The following is a 22856-nucleotide window of genomic DNA, read 5'->3' on the forward strand; positions in this document are numbered from 1 at the left end:
TCAACTGGGTTCCGACAGCTTCTGAGCCTCGAAAGATTTGTCAAAAGGAGGGCCTGCCCACAATATCTACATGATTGTAGACCAGTATTGCCTCTTGTACGAATCACAAGTGGCAGATGCGCTCGGAAAGTAGACTCTTAGAGTGAGTGTCTGGAGATCATAGCCTGGCTACTTGTAGTATCTCCCTGGGTGGTAAGCCGAGGTCGGCGCCGGTCTTATCTTATCGACAAACCAAGTCCATCATGCAGCCGGCCCCCTTCCACCGGGCACTCTAGCAAAGCTAGCGGACGCCAGCGAGTCGAGCGCGACTGTCACGTGCCAGAGAAAAAACAGATCGCGAACAGCCTCTATTCTCTACCTCGCGGACAAGAACGGCGTCAATATCCACACCGCAACCGATGACATCATCTTAATAGCCATCAAGACTGTTTCCAATTGCCATACCGCAGTCTTCGTATGTCCTTTCCCCATCCACCGGTGCGCTGGTCCGCTGGAAAGCGACCCAATCGCGCTGCGTTTGCCTGCGTCTGCTAATCACGCGCAAGGTTCGCGCGCGTAGACCGTGGCGCCCATCCATCTACTGCAGCGGCGAGACTCTCCCCTCGGTGGCTGGCGAGGAGGACCGACTTGGGGGATGATTAACGCGACATCCTACACCCCTCTCGAATTGCTACTGTTGTTCACCTGGATTCGAAAGACAGGAGCCGAGGCCTTCGAAGCTGCCGCCTTTCCCAGGCTCTCGCGCGATCTCATCAACAACGACTCCATCAAGGAGGACCCCACTTATGATGCCTCGCGATTAAATCCCGACTCGCTCCAAGAGCTCTTCCTGCAGTTACTGCAGGACGAGCTGAAGAATGAGGCAACTCACCACCAACAACAAGATGCGACTCCCGCCGATGCCACGCTGTCGCCAAACAGCAAGAAGCGCAAACGCCCAGGCACGACTCCTCAGTTGACGAATCTACACGAAGCTCGACAGCATGCCCATAGGCTACCGGATGCCGAGGCCAAGCTATGGGACAAGTACAAGCAGAGGACAGCGCAGCAGCTGTGGGAACAACAGGAAGAGATAGGCAAGCTGGAGGCCGAGATCCAAGAGATACAGTCGCAGCAGAAGAAGCAGCAGGAAGTCGAAGCGGACAAGTTGCGCAAGAGTGCCAGTGCCACCCCGAATGCGCCTCTCAACCCACCAGCAGGGTTGCCAAGTCGTCCACCAAGTGTTGCGCCCACCGGTGATGCGCAACAGGCTGCCCGTCAAACTAATGGTACCACCGGTCCGCCCACACAACCACCAACTCCGGTCTCAAGTGCCGCTCCGAACCACAATGTTCATCAACCACCTCCCCAACAGATCCCCTCGGTCCGGCCGGCTGGAGCGCCAACACCACCTCAGTCCTTCGTCCAACCCCCAGTAGCAACACAGGCAGGACAATTTCCCCAAACATCTGGACCTCAGGCGTCCCCCAGGCCACCTAGTGCTCCTCCGCCGGTCTTGCAACCACCGCAGGGGCTTCCCACATTCTCGCCTCACCCTGGGCAGCCATCACCCGCCGTACCACCCTCTTCGGACGTTCTACAGAGGCCGGACAACACCCAGAAGCCCAGGCATCCGTCTCAACCACCACCCACTCAGGTACCCGTGCCTGGATCGCTCAAATGGGAACCCCCTTATCAGCCGTATTCTCTCCCTCAACATCAGAGACCGCCTCCAAACAATGCACAGTTCTCTCCGCAGCCCGGCCAGCAACGCCTGCAGCAATGGAACCCACAACAGCAACCGCAGCAGCAGCAGCACCTGCAATATCCTCCCCAATCACCACTACAGCCAGTCCAACAAGGCTACGGGCAGCAGAACGCGCAGCAACAAGGGCAGCAGCAAGGGCCGCCAGGACCACGGCAAATCCTTGTTGCACCACCACAATCAGCTGGTCAACCGCCCCCTCAGCTGCACCCAGCGCCTATAAGATCACACTCGGGATCCCCAGTCCCATTGCAGCAACAACGGTTCCCCCAGGCGCATTCCCCACTACCTGGCCACACACACCTTCCGCAGTCGCCATATCAGCATACTCAACAGGTCTTCCAACCACCGCAACCTCTTCCCCATACAAATCGCATCGCGCCCGGTCCATCAGCAACCCCGCCACCTCGTTCGCCTGCCAATGTCCAGCCACAGCAATGGCAGAGACCACCAGCTACGGCTCAACCACATCCCGTAGGGGCTCCACAAGGGCAAGTGCCGGTGATGCCTCAAGCTCCATCCACATCACAGGTGCCAACGTACAGCACTCCACATCCCCAGCCTGTCCGGGCTAGTGTGCCACAGCACGTCTTGCCACAGCCTGTTGGTACGCCAGGCCCTTCGCAGCGGCGTCCTCATCCTGTTCTACCGCACACTCCAACCACAGTACCCTTTGCCTTCCGCAATGCGGCTGGCAGCGGTACTAGATGGACGGCAGCCCAGCCAACACCCTCTACTCCAGGGCCTGGCATCGGCGATTTGGCAAGTCCTGCGTTCGAGCCTCTCAGCCCTATCTTACATACGGACCGACTCTCGAACTCCGCCGCTCAAACATCGCCCACGAAGGCCAAGACCGACGACGACGTGCCAGCTGGTAAGAAGTCATCCAGCACTCCCCACAGTGCGCAGCGTGGGCTCGAGACTCGCGAGCCTTCTCGCCAAAGACGAACACCTTCTGTCGTACCGACGCGCGAGGTAGCCGATGAAGCGGACGCGGAATCTGCAACCAAGGTTAAGCGTGAGGAAGCAACGCCGAAGCCGCTGGAAGAGACTGGTGATACCACCGCAGATGAGAGTGTATCAGGCCGACGCCAGTTGACCTCGCCTAGAGCCTCGAGAGTTGCTGGCAAGCGCAAGCGTCAGGAGTCGTTGGCATCTGACCATCGTGCAGCGTCGGAGAATCGACCTCGCGTCCCTCCGCCTCCTCCAGGTATTCCAACTCATGTGCTATGGACTCGCGGCTTCCCCCGAGTTAGTGTCTCCACTCTAGACCAAATTTCCGGCCACAAGCACGCAAATATGTTTTCTCATCCTATTCGTGAACGAGACGCCCCGGGTTACAAGACGATTGTGCTTAGTCCTACAGATCTGAAATCAATCAGGGCGGCGATCACGGCAGGGAACAAAGCCGCAGCAGTCGCTGCTGCCGCCCTCCCTGAAGGCGAACAAGGCACCAGTAGCGTCTGGCTACCCATCAGCGAAGAGCTCGTGCCGCCCCGTGGCATCATCAACAGCTCACAACTCGAGCGCGAGCTGGTGCACATGTTCTCCAACGCCATCATGTACAACCTAGACCCGCACCGAGGGCCAGGCACTGCCTTCATGAAGGGCAGTGGGCGAGGCGGCAAGGGAGCCAACGACCACGGCCAGGGCGGTCATGGCGCTGGAGGGGCCGACCCAAGTTTTCTCGGATACGCCGTTGACGAGAATAGCGTTGTCAACGACACCCAGGCCATGTTCGCGGAGGTCGACAAGCTGCTCATGGAGCTGCGCTCTACTGAGGCGCAGCCCGGAGTTTCACTGGCGCCGTTGCCGCCCGGGGCTGTGCCTGCAAGTGATCGGCTGGCCCGCTGGGCTGCGTTCACGGCTGCCTCGTCGGCCGATACGCCTGCTTCTCTCGCTGCTGCTGGTGAGGACCTGGGCGAGGATGGCGAGGAGCATCACACGGACCGCGATGCTGAGAGCACCAGTGGGACTGTCAAGAGGCGACGGGTCGGTCGCGGCTAGGACTTGTCCGTTCAATTTATTGAGATGCATGCCTTGGAGTCACATGCTGCCTCGTGTCTGAAGTACGCGAAAGAGTCGGAATGGGAACATGGCGAGCCTCAGCCATCTGAACCACCGTCAGCCGCCATCCCGGCTATGCGCTCTTGGACATACTGATCATCATCCAGACGGCCGCTGACGGCCAGGCTTTGGATGATGGGGACTTAATAATCTACTAGACTTTGTTGGCGTTGCGTTGCGTCGCACAGGTGATACGATAAGCAGACGGTGTGAGCATGACAGCAGATTGCTTGTCGCTATGTGTAGAATTAGACTACATGAATTCGAAAACGAGAGATGCAGCCTTTTTGCATTGCAGCATTTGCGCGGTAATATCTTGGCTACTGGCTGCCGGTTGCGGTTATTTGGTTACCTAGGTATCACAAAGATGCCAACCCGTGTCTCCTTGGTACGGCTGTGCTTGTCTTTGTTGGAAACATTGGAAGCCACGGCAAGCTCTCTTCGGACTGCACACGCACGTGTACAATTCCTTGTACCTGCTTGCAACTAGTGGTTACTGCTGCCTTGAAATGCTCTCTTGACCGCGTGGACGGATTTATTTCGATCAGGCTAGCTTCATCTTGGTACCTGGCATCAACTTGGCCAGGTATAGCATCGCCGTGTGACTGGCAAGTTCTATTCATGGGTGGTGACACGTGCGTCGACTGACCCAACCACCAGTAAATCATGCGCAAAACTCTTGATTATGGCCTGGGAGCATTGATTGGGTGACGGGCGGGCTTGTTGCAGTGTCACGAAGCCTTCTCGGCCTGATATATCCTCATGATATTGGAATTACCTAGGAGCAATTTCATTTATATGTAAATTGTTATTTGCGCGGATTCTTGGCCAGCACCGGGATCATGCACGTCCAAGATGTAAGGCAAGGGAGTCTTGACCTGAAGTTAGGTATGTTTCTACTTCAGCAGATAGCTTTCCCATCTAAGACTGTCCCCAGCTGTGTTGGAATTGACATTTTTCTGTTCTTGCTACGGTAGTAGATGTGTCATTGCATACACGTTCGGTGTTAGGACGTACTGTGTCAAGGTATAGTCTACGGATTCCAAATATGTGTCCAAGTACAACTGATAATAGCAAGCATGTGACCCCCCTTCTTCAGCTCCTCCTTCATCCGTGGGTAGACCAATGAGTGCCACAATATCAAATGATCATAGTGCAGGTGTGATAAAGCAGTACGCCCGCCCTTGTCTGACCATATGCATGGCGATCATGGGAGCGAAGAACAATGGCACTTCGGGCCGTCCACGCAAAGCTCTCGAGCGCCACCGAGCTTTTAATAAATGCTTGCTGTATTAAATAGCAGGGAATTTGATCGAGGTGCATATTCAGGCCATGTTGGTCACCTCGACCCCTGTCAGGGCCCCTCACCGACCTGTTCTATTGCCAGGTAGCCAACCAGTCCAGCCAGTCTCATACAGAAGTAGTCCAAAACTGATAGAATCTATGGGGGCTGTTTTCCAGGGTCACCGCAACGGAAGAGAGAGCTGATTGCCTCGGCTGAGGCACTGCATTGCATCGGCCAAGCTCATTCGCTACCAAACTTGGGGAACAACGCCCAGGATTCAGCAGGCGATTTTGACTATTCAGCGAGTGGACGGCCTGGCGCATGCTCCATCGTCATTCGTGCGCCACAGCTGCAAGCTGACCAGGTGTGGATATTCCCCGCGCCGGTAATGATGGACTGAGGTTCCTGGCCTACCTAGTCGCATGTGCATGTTCGTGATTTATAAATCCATTCTTTCCGCTGGGTTGGTCCCCAGCGGTGTAGTCTGATGCTTGGATCTCACTTATATCGTCACTTCAGTCACTGTGCTCTTTTAAGAGCCGGCACATTATTTCATGAACGACAGACAGTATGTTGCTCGTTCTCGCAGCTTGGCCCCTGGGCATCCTCGCCGTCGCAAACACTATAACAAGGAATGAACAGTCCACAGGTGGGGATCTTCGTACTGGTCTTTTTATTTCCAAATTACCATGCTTGGAACGCTGAGTAGGAAATAGCAACTGCAGGGACGCAGCAAGGCGAAGGCGGTCCAGAGACCTCCCTACTGCCATTTGAGACTATACAGCTCAACGATAGCACGATCGCTAACTTGAATGATCTGTATCCGGATGATGCGAGTATTTTCAACTTTGGAGATGCCAGCTCTGCCGGTCCAAGTGTTGTCTCTGAGACGGGCTGCAAGGCGTTTCCAGGCGAGAGTCATTGGCCACCTCAAGATCAGTGGTCGCTTCTTGCGAGTTTGACCAAGGGAGCTCTAATCAAGGGCGAGCCATCTGCTGCTGTGTGTTATGAAGACTGGCCACAATATGATGCTGGGGATTGTGCTTCCGTCACAGGAAAATGGGGTTCGCCCAAGTTCCAGTACGCATATTGCTTCAGCTGTCACAAACCCTCTCATCATATTTGCATACGTTCAATCCGTGCTAACGACCTAATAGGTCTTATGATCCAACTGGAATAGACTGGCCCCTTCTTGAAGGCCTGTCCTGCCTACCGCCCAATTTCACGAGACCAGATGCAACCTGCACCCTTGGAGGGCTTCCATCGTATGTCATGAACGCCACTGATGTAGAAAAGATCCAGCTCGCGGTCAATTTTGCCAGGAACCTCAAGCTGCGTCTTGTTGTGAAGAACAAAGGACACGACTTCAACGCCAAATCTACTGGTGCTGGAGCCCTTACCGTATGGACCACATATCTGCAGGACGTCGTTTACCTCGGGGGGGAATACAGCTACGGCACTGGACACACCGGGCCCGCCTTCAAGGTCGGCGCTGGTGTAGAGGCGATACAAGTGTACGAGGCTGCTGACGCATTGGACCTGCAAGTCGTGGGAGGGATCGCCCGTGTAAGCTTCTCGGTTGCCCTCGCGTTTGAAACCGTGGACAAGTTGACTGACTAGTTATCTTATAGACTGTGGGTTTGGCTGGAGGGTACTCTGCCGCGGGTGGTCACTCCCCCTTGATGGGTCTGTATGGCATGGCTGCTGATCAAATCCTGTCCTTGGAGGTTGTGTTACCGAATGGGCGATTTGTTCATGTCGACTCAGAACACAACCCTGATCTCTTCTTCGCCCTCCGGGGAGGCGGCGGTAGCACATACGGAATTGTGACTTCTATCGCCATTGCTGCATATCCTAAGCAGCCGGTCACAACAGTCACCTACTCGTTCGGTACCAGTCAAGGAATCGACGTTGAAACATTTTGGTCTGGAGTGGATGCCTTCTGGGCAACTTTCCCGACCAACGCAGATGCAGGACTGTACAGTTATTGGTACATAATCTGCCCTGACAAGGAGACATGTACATTCCTGATGCTGCCACAATGGGCCAACAACTTGTCGGCAGCTAATCTCCGGCCACTGAACCAACCACTCTTCGAAGAGCTCAACAGGCTCGGGATACAGCCCGATAACGTCACCTACGCCGAGTACCCAGGGCTCCTAGACGCCTTCACAACAACGTTCCCCGACTCCGCCGAGGGCGTTGGAACCTGGAACGCCCACACCGCGTCGCGGCTCTTCCCGCGGTCCAACTGGGACGACCCAGATACCCTGTCGAAACAGTCCAGCGCGATCCGCCGCGCGGTAGAGGTCAACGGCCTGATGATCGGGTACAACTTCAAGCCCGCGGACAACCCCAGGGTCAACCAGACCAACGCGGTGACGCCCGCGTGGCGCAACACGCTCTTCCACGCCATGACGGCCGCGACCTTCAACACCACCGCGACCGCCGAGGACATCGCCGCGGCGAGCAAGGGCCTGGTCGAGCTGCTGCAGCCGTGGAGGGACGCCAGCCCGGGCGCCGGGGCGTACATGAACGAGGCGGACGTCAACGAGCCGGACTGGCAGCAGGCCTTCTACGGGGGCAACTACGGGTACCTGTACGAGCTGAAGCAGAGGTATGACCCTTGGGGGCTGTTCTACGCGCCGACTGCGGTGGGGAGTGAGGACTGGCACGTTGCTGGCCAGCTTGAGTACTATCCGACCCAGAATGGGCAGTTGTGTCTGTCGGCCTGATCAGGAAATCTTTGGTATAAGACAGGGTCTCATATAGTTTCTTCAAACAGTGTAACATAGGGAGATGTTTGAAGCGCAGGATACCTGCAGCACTGATACTCTGATGAGCCTGGGTAGGCAACACCTGCACCACCGCCACATGATTTACAGATTCCCCGGGGAAGACTATTTACCCGGGGTTGTTTTGTCTCGAGAGATGTAGACGGCAATGATTCCAGAAGGACGAAGACGGTCCCACCCGTGCTTACGTAGCAGCAAGTTCCAGTGGGAGGCAGGAAACAATTGCCGGCGTGCACAGCCATCCGGGCTGGGTGTCATCCGGCGTGGGCGAGGGAGGCCCCAACAGGGGACCGGGTCAGTCACGGAAAACGTTTCAAAACAACAAGTAGTTACATTGAAGGGTATATCATCGAATCATGACTCGGGACTGGCCGAGTTGGGTGGTGGTTGGAGCGCGCACAAGCGCACAGACGCATTGAGTGAGTGAGTGAGTGTGAGTGCTCAGGATTTCCTCTTTGCGCTCCTGTCGCTCGACCGCCCGCGCAGGCCGAACGTGCCCTCGCTCAGCCTGTCGAAACTGCGGATCTCGGGGAGCCGCCTCGCCGATTCCTCGAGGTCGAACAAGTCCTTGCGGTCGTCCGGATAGGACGACGTGGAGGCCGTAGAAGACGGCCGCGAGTACGTGAGGTTGGGGACAGTAAGACCGCCGGGGCCTCTGCCCTGGAAGAAGTGCTCCCACTCCTCGGACGCTGGCCTGCGCGTCGTCCACGCGGAGCGGGACCTCGAGCGCGACGAGGACCGGCTCGTGGTCGAGGACCGCGCCGCCCTGGACAGCATCCTCGACACCCTCGACACCCAGCTCCCGTGCCTCGAGGGCGTGCCTCCCTCCGGGCTGTCGTCTAGCGCGGCCCCGGGAACTTTTACCCGTGTGCGCCGGTATTCCCCTAGCCCGAAGATGGGGATCCTGATGCCTCCTTCTACCTCCGGTGGACTGCATCCGCGTGATATGATCGACCTTGGTATCTGAGGCGCGCCAGATCTTGTCTCCCATACCACGCTCAGTGCCGGTGTATCTGGTGTGCTGACCCGTGTATGGTTCATGGGCCGCTCGCATGCCACTTCCTCGTCGCTCTCGTCGCTGCCCCTTGTCCCGATCCATACCCCGACGCCCACTGGCATTAAACCCTTGCGACTGCCCCTAGAAACTGTCCAGAATCTCCTGCGTCGTCCCTTGAGGCAAACATAGACTGTGAATGCCACTGCAAAGATAGACAGCAAAGTCGAAAGGACTATGGCAGCGATGCTGGTTGAGTTTTGACCCTTGCTGTCTGCAGTCTTCTCGTTGGAGGGGATAGTGGTAGCAGTACTTGTTGGGTCTGAGGGACTAGTCATGTTGGACGGAAGAGCTGATGGAGATGCCCTACCTGTCCCGGTGAGAGACGGTGACGGTGTCCCTGGTATGACTGGAGGTGGTGTGGGCGTTGGGATTGTTGTGAACTGACCAAAGGTCGCCGTCGTCGCTATCGAGTCTCCTGGACCCGCCCTTGCTGAAGCCGCAACTGATGCTTGTGCAGGAAGGCCGGCCAGCGTCAGGCCCGGAGTTAAGGGGTGAGTCTCGAGGAAAGACAGGTCAGACTCCTGGAACCGAATCTGCAAGGCCGGTCCAGCAGTGAAGAGAGGGGAGCCTTCCTCTTTTGTCGCTCCCCAGACACCGCCCCGGAAGTCCGTGGTGTCCGTCGTGCATGTGAAGCCACTGCGTAGAGGCCGCTCAGTCAGACAAGGCAGCCCGGGGCGCGGTGTTGAAGCGTGCAAACAAAAAGGTTCCGTGCTCACCTGGGGACGCAGTAAGCGGCCGTCTCCTCTGGCTCGACAGCAGGGAAGCCCTCGGCCGTCCTCGTCTCTGTGACCTCGCACCCCTCCCCAACCTCGAACCCACTCGGACATATTGCCGGCGAGTAGTACTGGAAGCCCCTGTCTGCAATATTTGTAGCCCATCTGGGAGGATCGCACGATGCCGGCCCCGTGGTCGGGAAGGGAGGGAACTGTGAAGGGTTCTTGGAGGAGGTCAGGAGCCACGAGATGGGGCAGGGCGGCGTGAAGATGGTGGTCAGGGGTGCGAGAGGCGCCGTGATGGAGACAGCCATAGTGACAGGCGGCGAGCCATGGACGGGTCCTCACGAGCACCACTCACTCACTAGCACAGCTGATCACACCGGGTAGACGATCTACAACGAGTGGTTTCTCGGTTGAGGGCCACCGAGATCGACGGGAGCGGGAGGCAGGACCAGGACGAGGGCCGTCGGGCCATCTTATTTGGCTGACCCAGGCGACCAGACACCCCGCCATTGGCATCGTGGTAGATTTAAGCTTGTTCAGGAGCCGAAGATCTCCCTCGATCCCCGTCCCCTGGCCCCCCCCCCCCACATGATGGCGTAGTAGCGACAAGCTGTCAGAGTAGTGCTAGACATCGAACCCCGGCAGCGATCAAACCCTATAGTAGAGACGTTGGTTCCTCGCACTGAGTCGTTTGGTTTGACGGGATGGAATCCACGACTTCTGGCTGGTGGAGCAATCCATTGGGGCCGAGACGTCGAAGCGCGAACGGCAGGCCCCAAGTTGGGATGGGTGGCTTTTGCCCAGAGATGATACCGCAGAGTGGGCGCCCCAAACACCAGATAAAACGTCCAGCTCGCGGCTCCCCTGACGTTCCGCGATCCTCCTCACCGGCCGACCCCGCATCGCTCCCTCACGACGCCTGCACCATTGGCCGCCAGGGACCCATAGCGGATGGATTGTTGGCTGTAAGCGAATTTCATCTGAAGGTTTCTGGAACAGAGAGAATCGGGATGACGCTGCCTGGTAGATAAGATGTCACCCGTCCCGAGAACTGGACGAGGGAGCTTGGAGCGACATTGGCTCTTGTTCGGGCGAGTCTTGTCCCGTCCTTCCGACGGTCAGACTCCTTTTTGACAGAAATGCAGCTGTTGCAGTGCCTTGGCCGTGTTTCTGGCAACCCATCCAGTTCCAACCCACCAACAACCTCGTCGCCAATACCCTCCACGCCGGATTTGGTAGCCGTTTTCAAATCCCGTTTATTATGCTTGCAACATCCCATTCTTTGGTCACCGAACAAGTTCTGTCGAAACCAAATCTAGTGTGACTACCGACCCGATGGGTTTCATTCTCACCACCCAGTCGTTGACCACACCTTCACGACCCGTCACCGCGGTTGGCGAATGAGTGCCCTGCGATCCTCAAGGTAACTCCTAGGACTTTCAAAAGCCAAGGATTGGATTGGTGGCAGCGTAATTTTCACACTTCTCGCTGGGACACAGTCATGCCTTGTCTCCGGCACTACTCCCTCCAAGACTACCTGCCGGTGACCAAACACCGTCGTGATGCTGCCCATCACACGTCGCGCGAGTCCGATTTTGGATTCTTCCCGAGTCTAATGTTTGAATCATTCGGCACATGGACAGCGTCTAGCACCCCCACGATGACGTTCTACGTGGGCTGCCGCCGGGGGCCTTTTTTTGGGCTGAAAGCCCGTCGAGGCTGAGGCTGACCGAGGCCGTCGGCGAGAATAGCGCGAGCAGTCCAGCTCTCCATGTCGGCACCAAGGCGGCGGGATTGGTCACGAATATCTCCCGCCGAAACTACCGTTCTTGGTACCGTTTCCCGTGCTTCTTGTCCTCGGCACATGGAGAAGCCTCCCGGGGAAACAAACGCACTATTGTCCGCGGCGCTAATGCCTAACCTGAGGACGATCGTGTTCGCCGGTGTAGAAGAAACTCGTGGCAAGAGGCTAACCTTTTATCTTCACAAGTTGCGTCCCGCTACGCTTAGAATCTTCATCGTCCCAATCCCCAGCCAGTCGGAAGCCACCCATGCCAGAATGGATATCGTCACTTGCTGCGATGACCATTGAAGAAGTGAAAACACTCAACTAAGTGGAGACTCTATGACCGGCGACGGCGTGTTGCCGCTCGACTTGAGAATGGAATGGCGTCTACACTAGGGTTTTATGCGATGAGGCCTGATTTTCACCGGCCCGTTGGCTGCCCTGAGCCTTTCATGTGAGAACGTATTCCCAGACACCCTGCCTGGCCCCTTCCTTCGAAGTCCAAGGTAGCTGTGATCGTCATTTTCACTTTCACGGTTGTGTACAGTGGAGGAAACCACTTCAAGACAACGATGACGACTTCCATCCTGCGTAGTGGCAAGAGTTGAGTTGACGTGATATGCTCGTCTTCCTGCTGCAATAGCACTGAAATTTGAGGCTCGAAAGACCGAATATCGGAAAGCTCAGAGATAGCATGCGATGGTGAATAGTTGAGGCACATTGACAGCTCCGTAGAGGGATCACAGCCACATTTTGGCAACAATCAGATTTTCAATACCCCAAAACATCACTTCTGATATATGAAATCACCTCCAGATCGGCCGCAGCACAGTGATCACATCCAGAGCCTTCTGCTACATTCAGTCACCGGGAAATCAATAACGGGCACGAAATGAACATGCGAGCTTTGCTATTAATGAAGGCGCTAGTATTCCAAGCCCAGGAGCTCGGCTTTGATGTCATGACCTAGGAGACAGTCGACACACTTTTAGCTGGGTGTTATAATGAGACCACAAACAAGAATGAATCGCGGTAATGTGTTATGTTCTTACTGCAAATATAACATGTGGGTATAGTATTGATGACTGTAGCAGAGAATACATAATTTGAAAGTATAATACATAATGAAACACTATCTTGTCATACATAGAAAAGCTAGATGGCAATTACCCCTTGCCCACCGTAGAGACCGTGTTTTGGGAGTCTGCCCCAACAATAAGCAGTCCGTGAGAAGGTCTGCTTCTGACGACATACTCCCCGTTCTGTCCATGAGCCGAAACTCGCGTCTAAGGTATCAAAAATGAGGTTTCAGATAACGCCACTTGAGCCCTTCCAGACGCCGTATCACTAAATCCTCCCAGGGTATTGCAAACACAGACATCCTTTCAGGTCATAACGTGGAAACAAAGGAAAAGGAAAAGGACTCGGATGTGTATGCATATGACAGCGTCAAGGTGGAAGAGTGAGGATTTAATCGTGGCGGCCGTTGGTCTTCGCGATCTCCTTGTTCTTCTCAACCTCTGCTGCCTGGTTGTTGAGACGGCCAAATTGCCACTCGGGAAGAGTGATGCCGGTCTGCTCGTTGATGGTCTGCATCAGGGGCGGCAGCATCTGGTAGACATCTATGCACAAATGTCAGCATCCTCCAAATAAACCCTGGGAGAAGCCTCGGTGGGAATTGCTGTGTATACTTACTGCGCATGGTGTCGACGCTGTTCGACGAGCCAGCCTCGCCACCGGCCTGGGAACCGGTGTTCCACACGCTGATCTTGGGCTGCATGCCGGCGACGGCGTTGGCGTTGGCGTGCGCCAGCTCGACGTACGTGCCCTTCTCGATCATCATGTACTGAAGCAATCCGGATGGGCCACCAAATGCCTGCGCCATCTGGCCGTAGGCAGAGGCCATCGCGGACAGACCCTCGGCCTCCTTCATCTGCACCTGCAGCTTGGCCTCCGCGTCCTTGAGCGCGGCGTAGTTGGCAGCATCAGCCCCGATGCGCGTCTTGTACGCATCGGCGTCGGTGGCCTGGTTCGCCTTGCTCAGCTGGGCGGAGGCGTCGACCTGGACCTCGTACGCGCGCGCGTCGGCGGCCTGCTGCTTGGCCTCGCGGGCGATGGACGCCTTGACGACATCCACAGCACGCAGGCGCTCCATCTCGGCCGCGGCGCGCTTGATCTCCACCTCGCGCTTGAGCTCCGCGTCCCGGGACTCGGTCGCGCGCGCCGCCTGGATCTTGGCGATGTCCAGGTCGCGCTTGAGCGTCGTCTTGCGCGTGTCCAGGCTCGCCTCGGCCTGCGCCCGCTCGCCGTCCCGCTCCGTCTTCTGCACCGCCGTCTCGGCGTTGATCTTGGCGAGCTCGCGCTCCTGCCGGCCCTTGCGGTCCGCCTCGCCCACAGATCCCTTCTGCTGGGCGTCGGCGACGTCGATACGCGCCTGGTTGATGGCACCCTCGTGGGCCTTGCGGGAGAGCGACTCGAAGTAGTTGGAGCTGGGCGCATCGCGCAGCTCTTTGACGTTGGCATTGTAGATCTTCAGCCCGAACTGGTCCAGCTCGCTCTGGATGTTGCGGAAGATGCGGCGCTCTGCGTCTTGTTAGAAATGGTACACCAAATCCGTGGCGTTGGGGATTAGGCTCACTGAATTCCTCACGCTCAGTGAAGATTTCTTCCATAGTCATGCTCGACACCAAGACTCGGACCTCTCCCTCAATGATACCCTTGACGATGTTCTCCAGGAAAGCGGTTGTGTTTTTGCCCTTTGCGTTCGTGTCTGTGAGCAGCATGGCATATTTCATGAGGGAGTCACCACGGTCCTCCTGAGTGTGGCCACGGCCGGCGTTACCCCCAGCTTTGGCATTTGCGCCTCGCGCATTGACATCCGGACCGACGGTGAACACGACCGGGAGAAGGAACTGTAGCTTCTCCTTGGTCATAGCCTGCAGGTTCATTGCATAATCGTGAGGTTGTACACTGCAGGTGCGTTAGAATATCAGACCTCTTTCTAAATCCGGCGTTCGAATGCTTGCATACCTGAACCTGGTGCATCGTTGGAATGGGTAAATCCATGCTGATTTTGAGATCTTGACCGAGTCGATACCCATGCCCGTCAAGGCAAGGTACTCGTCTGGTGCAGCGACCCTGTATGCAGGTAGAGGTGCCATCGTTGCGAGGTGGATGAGTTTCCTACTGGAGGATGATGAGTGAGGCGAAATTTTGTATTGGAGTACCCTTGGTCCAAGAATGTGATGCTCGGTGTAGCACCGAATATATATATACCTTCTAGAAACGCACTAGAAGTATACAGTCGTAGGGAATCGGCTTGGACAATGCTAAATCCAAACGGTCTTTGGCCGGGCACGAAGCTAGTGTCCCTGATGTAGGTAGTATAATGGCCTGTCTTTTGATATGTAAGGAGGGTTTTAATATTATGGTATAATAGCCTTATCAACTGTTGTTATTGACGATGCTATCTCAAGTAGAGTGGGGGTCGCGGCCGTATATATAATCGTCAGATCTCCTCAAGCCATTCTTGGGTGAGCTGCAGGAACAACCTGACCTTTGTTTCTGCCTCATGGCCATGCTCCTCCAGCCATTCGGCCCTTGGCACGGCGGTCTTGTTTGCCTGCTCCTGCCCGCGACCCGCATTGGGCCGAACCGGAACGGATAATTAGGCAGTGTCTGACAGCTTCGCCCCGTTCAGGTGACTACCTGCGCCCGGTCTCTTTGTGTGGCTGTGGATTTCTCATGGTAGAAGGAGAGCGATTTTAATTAGTGAGACGCGGTCGGATTTGGCTCTGTGCCCGGAACTGGAGGCAGTCATCCCCAGACATTGGCGGCCGGTGCGCCCATCCCGTAAGAGGGAATTTATCGAACGATCCCTGGCCCCGCGGATGGTAGGACATTAAGCCAGACAAAGGAAGCCGGAGAGTCGGGAGAGTCGGCACCTTTCTCGACCAGCGAAGAGCCGAGAATGAAGTCATTCTGAAGGAATGCAGGCAATATTCCGTGCCTATTCCGCGGCCCATTGTAAGGATCCTCGAGTCGCATAGAATGGGGCGGAGTAGATGCGCGAATCTGGCTGCCTTGCGGTTTGTATCACGGTAGGTCCGATGCATTGGTGCAAACATTCGAATCCTTCCCGAACATACAGGATTTTGGCAGAATTCGGGAGTAAACGGCTCACAAAACACCGCCGTCATAATGGCTCATGCTAGGGGCGTTCACTCGAACGGAACACAAGAAATGAGCACCAAAATCCTCGCGCACAGAATTTTGCGGTCACATTTGCGTTGATCAAAGGGACATCAATTCGAGATTGCGATATTTCGTGTGTCTTGGATGCGGGAATTCTCCTCTTGCTTTGGCCTATTGCCACTTAGAGAACACAGCCACGCTTCTCAAGCCGCTTTGGTGTCCTTAAATCACGCCAGGTCGACATGGCGGCTCTAGCGTGGCTGTCAGGCTCACTCCAGGGTCCCACGTGCCTTGGCTGCTCTGACATTTCCTTGGCTGGCATTACATTGCGGGGACCTGACATTTGACGGCGCCTCTCAAACATCGTCACTCACTCAGCCCAACGCTAGAAGACCAGCCAGGGCATATTCCAGTAACTAGACTTGCAGCCGGAATGTTCTCATTTCTAGCATCCCAAATCAGTCTACGCACATTCACTGCCCGGATAGGACCAACTCCCTACTGTTAGTCACTCTGAGCACGGGTCTTCCAATCTGCAATGGAACCGAGTTTCTGCCTCACAACAACTCAAGGATAGAGACCAAGAGCAATCATCACCAAACATGTCGCCCAAGATACACGGGGACCCTTCTGAGGGGAAAGGAGAGCCATCCTTCTCAGCCCCTCCGCCTTCGTACAGCGAAGCAACAGTACCAGGCGGATCACAACCTCGACCGCCAACGTACAACGAGAAACCTGCCACAGACCCAATTGACGAGCTGGTCAGCCGACTGCCTTCCTTGGTACGGGAGAGGCAGCAATCGCAGGCCAGCCAACAACTCAGCCAGGACGATACTCTCGTCCAGCACATGATGCCCTTTATCAGGGAATTCTTCCTCGACTTCTCCATGGACAATAACATGAAGAGGTCCCGGAACTCACACAAGTCACTCTCTATGGAGTTGATGCTGGTCCCACAAGACGCGGCACCGAGTGACGAGGGGTGGACGCTGGCCGGACTGAACGAGAGGGAGGAGCAGAGTGCATTTTTCAGGTTAAGCCAGATCGCCGCGCCAGGCCAGCTCAGATGGGTGTCCAAGGACGGAGAGTCGATCCAGATCCGCGACGACACTGCAGAAGCGGACCTTTTGTGGTGGCGTGATGAAGAGCATGCTCTCCAACTGGCTTCGGACCTCCGAGGCATCGTGACTCCAGAGCGGTCTGAAAAGAGCGAGGCGCAGCGGCGCGAGGTCATGGAGCAGCAGCAAGAAATACCAGAACAACCCGACATCAAAGGCAAATCTCCAGTGCGATCTTTCTTCGGGCTCTCGAGGAAATCTCGATCGCCGGTTGAGCCGGTAGTTCCAAAGGTCCAAAACAAGAGTTTTGCGACAGTTTCATTAGGAAGCGTACAGGTGGATGTACGGGCGGAGGAGGCCACTTTCCGGCGAGAAAACGATTTTGGACTGTGGGAGAGCTCCTCAGGATGGGCGGTCGTCATCAAAGCGACGGTGCTATATTGATGTGCTTCTTTTCGGCTACAGTACATACGCAGTCGTGTAACATGGTTAATTTCGAGCCAACTCCGGGAATCAACTGATTTGGCCTTAATCGCCTCACCATGAACATTTCCCACGAGTGGATGGGAATTTGCGCTTCTGAGATGATTGAGGGCTGCCTACCCTATATCCGAAATGTGTCAGCACCTCGCATCCACTTAGGTATGCCATGAACTCCCCGAGAAGCTCGTATAATAAAGCTCCATAAGCAAAAGCCCCATGATCTCTATATACGATCCTAGTCTCCCAGTACGCCTCGCTGCTCCCCCGAGAAGCCCACTATCAAATTCCAATCCACCCAAACATCATAAGCCACAATCCCACCCCCCTGCCTACACCAAATCCTTCCGCAACACCAGGAAATACAAGTCATCCCTCAACGCCTTGCCATTCACGAGGCTCTCATAGGGGAAAGGCCTCTTCTCCCCCTCCACAACCACGTAGCCCCGCCGCACGTACCACGCGATGAGCTCGTCCCGCAGCCACACGACCGTCATCTCCATTCTTGCGGCGCCCATGTCGTGTCGTGCGTACCTCTCCGCCTCGGCGAGCATCCTCCTCCCGATCCCGCCGTTCTGCAGCCTGGGGCTGACGGCGAACAGGCCAAAGTACGACAGGTCGCTGGGGGCCGGGTGGCGGAGGACCTCGCAGCAGGCGAGCAGGGTCTCGGCGGCGGTGTCGGGCCCAGAGGTGGTGGCGGTGGTGGCCAGCAGGACGGCGCCCCCGGTTGCCGTGATCTTGGCGAGTAGGCCCGGCTCGTCGATGCGCTCGTCCGCGACGAGGTCTGCCTCGGTCGTCCACCCCTGCCGGCTGTCCTCGCCGCGGTACGCCGACTTGACGAGCGCCAGCAGCGCGGGGACGTCGGCGGGCGTGGCCTTGCGGAAGGTGAGTGGTGATGTGGACATGATGTTTTCTTTCTGTTTTCTTGCCGCCTTCTTTGGTCTGGGCCAGGATTGTACGGAGGCGTAGAGTGGCGGGGCCGTCTGTGATGAGCTTTTTGACGGGTTCTGGGGCGAGCAATGACGACAGGTTGGTGTTCCTTGTGAGCCTCGAGGATAGTGTATATATGTGTTCAGTTGCTGTTGAGGTTATCGTCGACACTGCGAGCACCTTGTCTCGGTGTCGGTCGACAGCTCCGAGATTTATGGCTCGGCCCCCTGAAGCCGGATCGGCGCCCTTGCGCAATTGCGCACCCGCTTCCGAGAGCACGGTAGCGGTGTGAGCATTCCGGAACTGACAAGCTAATCTGATCAATCTGGTAGCTTGAGTCATCCGTATCTTCGGCGACGAACCACACGCAAAGGCGACGGCCTTAGCTCAGGGCGGGAAGGGATCCTTCCCAAGTCTTCGAGTCATTGGTGGCGTTCAGGACTCGCTCCGTTGAGCCAAGGCTACCATCTACATGCAAGGTACAGTAGTGTGCCGGGAATGCTCGTTTGTGGATTTACTCTTTTCAGATACGGATTACAGCATGCCATGCCGCGACTGTGGGTGATACGCCCCTTCTTTACATATGCGAATGGAACCATTCCAACGCCTTGTACGCCAACGCTCGCTGTGCTGTGCTGTGTTGTGTGAGAAGCTCACACAGAACATTGTCCATCAACCAAACCGGATCCCGGCATTCGGCTCCCACTTTCCGCCCACCGGTCCACCGCCACCTCCCGCCTGTCCTCCCTGACCACCACCGCCTGCCCCGGGCGACTGTGCGAACTTGATGCCCATCTCAGGATTCCACATGCCCTGCAGCGGCTGCATCGACTGTCGCGGCTGCGGCTGCTCAGGAGGCTGGGCGTTGTCGTCCCGCGCCCACGACTGGATGTGTGGCTCAACTGGTGGTGACATTGGCGCCATCGGGGCAGGCGTATTCTGGTAGTACTGCTGGGGAGGGCTCTGAGGGGCTTGGTAGCTGGGCTGAGGTGCCCGCTGGTGCTGGCCCAGAGAGAGCGAGGATAGGGGCGGCATGCCAATGTCCCTGTGATGTGTTAGGAGACTGATCCAGTCTGAGGAAGATACCAAAGATTTGCAACTTACTCTTCGAGTCCTCGAGAGTCTTTCCGTCTCTCGCTTACCCAGTCCCTGCATCGGTCCCTGAACGAGCCAGCGATCTTGCTAAGATCGTTGTAGAACTTCCTTCCGGCCTCCACATTGCTGACTATCTCCTTGTACTTGTAATACGCATTGTCCAACGCCTGCAGCGCGGCCTCCCGCTCTCTTGAGCCTCGGTCTCCCGCGCTCTTCTTCTGGGCCTCAAACTCTCGGTTTGCACGAGTCACTTCCGCCAGGAACTTCTCCTGCTCCGCGGCCTCCTTCTCGATCTGCGCTAGATCCGCCTCGTACATGCTATCCAGCCTCTTCTCGAAGAAATCTTCAAAGTGGGCCGGCACGATCTGAGTGTTTGGGTACGTGCGCTCTAGCCTTGCTGCTTCTTTCATGATGTCCGGCTTGATGTCGTCGGCCTTGGCCTTCTCGCGGAGAGCTTCGGCGCGGCGACGCCTTCGGGATTCGAGGCGCTGGATGTCGTTGTACGCACCGCGGAGACGGCCGAGAGCGGGCTTGACGGTCTCGTGGATTTCGGTCTTGCGACTCTGCGGTATGGCGTCCATGAGGCTACGATCGGACCCGGCAAGAATAGAGAGCGTGCTTTCCACTACTAGCCACTTCTCACGGACAACTGCGTCGCTGGATGTGCTCGAGCCGAAGTAGCCATCAATATCGGTCGCCTGCTTCCAGAGTTTGGCACCTTGGGGATCCTCCTTGCTGGAAGGCCTCGTCCAGCGCTGGGTCCCGTACTTCATCCGCAGCCGTTGGTCCTCCTCCTCCTCGGTGGCAAGAAGAGACCTTCCTTCATCAAAGATTGCGCGGTCACTTGATCTCAGCTTATCGATGTCGGCAAAACTCCGCTGTACCCTGCTCAATGCATCTGCCTGCCTGATTTCCTCCGCATGCTGTACCAGTGTACCGGGTAGACCAAGCGGCTTTTCCAGGGCCTGCAGCGATCCAGGAAGATTTAGTGATGATAGTATCTCGTGAAGCTTCTCGTTCAATGCCTCAAGGCCTTGTATGATGTTCTGATTGACCAGGCGATCTCTCCTCTCCTCGTAGATTGACACGGCGACATGAACGGAGTAAGGCACCAGCTTGCTGAAGAGAGGGGTTCCGAAATCAGTCTGGTCGCCGAGATATTCCGTGGGGTTGGCAACTTGTGGTGGGACTCGAGCCACCGCCATATTGGCTCGTTCGAGCACCTTGAGCTCGGTCTTCGCAGGAACATGGTCTGAGATAATTGTTAGCAACCGATGGGGTTCCTAAGGGCATCCCATAATCGTCAAACTTACGTAGATATATCACGTCGTTGTCCTTCTCCGCCCGTTTCAAGTCGTCCTCGACCCTCCTCTTCAAGCCGTTCAGATCATCCAGAACAGCCTTGCTCAGATAGCCTCCCTTGCCCTCTTTAAGGCCTTCGTTCGCACACACAACTGCGTCAGTCAGGCGCGCCACCTCCTCTCCATATTTCCTCTTCTCCAGGCAGTCGCACGCAGCGCGGTACTGGGCGGCGGCAGCGAAGTGGTGATGTTTAGCGCTCACGTGGTGTATCCAGGAACTGCTGATGGACTCGCTACTCATGGCGGCCTCCCCGGCCAGGTTGTAAAGGTCGCTAACGCGGGCGGCAACCTTGGAAATCGAGGCATCTTTGTAGCCGTCTATGACGGCCTTCTGCCAGAAGCACTCCTGGCTCTGGGCCAGCTGTAGCTGGATGAGGGACTCGAGGGTGCTCTCGTCCAGGTCCTCGGGTGGAGTAGCCATGCGCAGCTCGGGGAGCACGATATCCTTCATGTGCTTGAAGACGCCAGCAGCCTGGCTGAAGAAATTGGCAGCAGTTTTGAGCCCCTCGGTGTTGGAGCGATTGGACGCCAGGGCGAGCTGGGAGTAGAGGACGGCGAGGTTGAAGAGGATGCTCATGAGCTCGAACTTGAGGTTGTTGTGCACTATGGGCCGCTCGGTGTTGTAGCCCAGGGCCGGGTACCAAGTGAAGTCTGCGCCTATGTCGATGGGGAACTTGCCCGAGATCCAGACGAGCTGGGCGGCGTAGGCCTGCAGCTTCTTGATGCCGCTGGGGTGGGCTTCTCGCACGTTGGTGGCATCTCTCCGCAGGGCGTCGACAACCTCGAGGTCGTGACGGAACATGTCAGGGTGCTGGTCATATTTCTTGGAGATGTACTGCCGGATGGCGGTCGAGAGCGACAGGTGGTTGGACTTGCGGAAGGGGATCGACAGCTGGTTTGCACTGGGGTTCGCCATGGCGGGACATCAGCTTGGGACAGGCGCTGGTTGATGCAGAAGCAGTGCCAGACCTACGAGGACATTGTTGGCAAGGCAGGACCAAGGCAGGCCGGTGCAATGCGACGCGATGCAGGGGAACGCGGGATCGTGATCGTCGTCCTCAGCCGTTGGTGGCACCGAGGGGGAAGGGGCATGACCTCATCTGTCGACGAATAAAGCAGACTGCAGCCCAATAGCTTGCCAAGCTCTGCGCCGCTGCTGGGTTTCTGGGTGGGGGCTTACATAATGAGCCTGCCCCTGTCAGCCTCCATCGGATGCTCTCTCCTCTCCTACTCATGGACAACAATGGACAACAAGCACACCGATGCAACATTTTCCTCAGGCTGTTGTAGCCGGCTTTGTCAACGGCTTGGCCCAGCTAGTGTATGATTGGTTCCATTCCAGACATACTCGAAGCTCGATGGAAATGCTAGTCAATGATGAAATGCCAGGCTCCATCTGATCACAACTCTGCGTCAGCCATCGTACAATCGTCAAATTCCACACGCGCGACACGAGGGACCACTCCCACGGCCCGCCATCTCTCAGTCTGAACCTAGCGGTAGAGGAGTCCTGACCATCACCAACGCTTTCAACAGGTGATCTTCTCATATGGTCGCCCGTAAGCATGGCTATCACTTGTGGAGTTTCTCGTGGGCTCACCCAGTACCGTGCCCAGCGCGGATGCCGGAGCCCACACCAGTCCTACATGTCTTTGCCCATTTGACGCCGCATCTATCCTGTGGCATCCAAGCCTCTTGCGTCTTGCAGACAGGCTGTGGCTCGTTCAACAACACAAGTGAAGCTTGTCAAGAAGCTGCGCCGAGCTTGATCTAAGACAACTTGCAGGCGTACCTGAATACCGGACACCAAGACGAGCACACCGCCATCGTCGGCGCCGCGTCTCACGCTGTCTGATCGGGCAAAGCAGCTGTCATAGGTGGTCAAGTGTTGAAACTATGGTCGACATCCATAGTCCCGTGCCTACCAGCACGGCAGAACTTGTATCGCCGGTGCATTTGGTGCGTAGCACTCCGAGCCTGCAGAGCTCATGCACGCCACGGCGACCTGACTACGTCTCGGTCCCGAGCTGGCGTCTGACATTCATGACGCCTCGACGGCGATGTATCCCAGACATTTCGACGGACAACCACCATCGCTCATCCGTACGATTGCGTGGTTGATGCACATCGGAAAGAGCGGACCACGGAGCTGACCCGTCGCTCAGAGTCGCATGCTACGACTTGCAAGGCTGGAACACCTGAACTCGTATGATTCCACGCACATTCATGGCTGTTGCGCAAGATAGCACTGATGTTTCTATCGACAAATTTCCCGTCTTCAAATC

At 56.4% G+C, this 22856-nt stretch overlaps 7 protein-coding genes across 7 annotated transcripts; 3 read left to right on the plus strand and 4 right to left on the minus strand.

The window, feature by feature from the left end:
* Positions 1–116: 116 nt before the first annotated feature.
* On the plus strand, positions 117–3751 carry INS49_011010 (uncharacterized protein; the record flags this gene model as incomplete). Its single annotated transcript, XM_043171731.1, has 4 exons — positions 117–142; positions 334–454; positions 560–1163; positions 2412–3751. 4 exons carry the CDS (start codon positions 117–119, stop codon positions 3749–3751), a joined length of 2091 nt encoding a protein of 696 aa, XP_043023476.1.
* Positions 3752–6368: 2617 nt separating this feature from the next.
* INS49_011011 (uncharacterized protein) lies at positions 6369–7831 on the plus strand (the record flags this gene model as incomplete). The annotated part of the gene is made up of 2 exons (XM_043171732.1): positions 6369–6662; positions 6728–7831. The coding sequence occupies 2 exons, from the start codon at positions 6369–6371 to the stop codon at positions 7829–7831; spliced, it is 1398 nt and encodes a 465-aa protein (XP_043023477.1).
* A 501-nt stretch (positions 7832–8332) lies between these two features.
* On the minus strand, positions 8333–9975 carry INS49_011012 (uncharacterized protein; the record flags this gene model as incomplete). Its single annotated transcript, XM_043171733.1, has 2 exons — positions 8333–9584; positions 9665–9975. The coding sequence occupies 2 exons, from the start codon at positions 9973–9975 to the stop codon at positions 8333–8335; spliced, it is 1563 nt and encodes a 520-aa protein (XP_043023478.1).
* Positions 9976–12923: 2948 nt separating this feature from the next.
* INS49_011013 (uncharacterized protein) lies at positions 12924–14614 on the minus strand (the record flags this gene model as incomplete). Its single annotated transcript, XM_043171734.1, has 4 exons — positions 12924–13075; positions 13149–14036; positions 14104–14423; positions 14484–14614. The coding sequence occupies 4 exons, from the start codon at positions 14612–14614 to the stop codon at positions 12924–12926; spliced, it is 1491 nt and encodes a 496-aa protein (XP_043023479.1).
* A 1635-nt stretch (positions 14615–16249) lies between these two features.
* On the plus strand, positions 16250–17149 carry INS49_011014 (uncharacterized protein; the record flags this gene model as incomplete). The annotated part of the gene is made up of 1 exon (XM_043171735.1): positions 16250–17149. One exon carries the CDS (start codon positions 16250–16252, stop codon positions 17147–17149), a length of 900 nt encoding a protein of 299 aa, XP_043023480.1.
* Positions 17150–17517: 368 nt separating this feature from the next.
* Positions 17518–18090, minus strand: INS49_011015 (uncharacterized protein; the record flags this gene model as incomplete). The annotated part of the gene is made up of 1 exon (XM_043171736.1): positions 17518–18090. One exon carries the CDS (start codon positions 18088–18090, stop codon positions 17518–17520), a length of 573 nt encoding a protein of 190 aa, XP_043023481.1.
* Positions 18091–18787: 697 nt separating this feature from the next.
* Positions 18788–21487, minus strand: INS49_011016 (uncharacterized protein; the record flags this gene model as incomplete). Its single annotated transcript, XM_043171737.1, has 3 exons — positions 18788–19160; positions 19220–20462; positions 20524–21487. The coding sequence occupies 3 exons, from the start codon at positions 21485–21487 to the stop codon at positions 18788–18790; spliced, it is 2580 nt and encodes an 859-aa protein (XP_043023482.1).
* Positions 21488–22856: the final 1369 nt, after the last annotated feature.

The sequence above is a fragment of the Diaporthe citri genome (assembly GCF_014595645.1).
Source record: "Diaporthe citri strain NFHF-8-4 chromosome Unknown scaffold_5, whole genome shotgun sequence".
NCBI classification, from domain to species: Eukaryota; Fungi; Ascomycota; class Sordariomycetes; order Diaporthales; family Diaporthaceae; genus Diaporthe; species Diaporthe citri.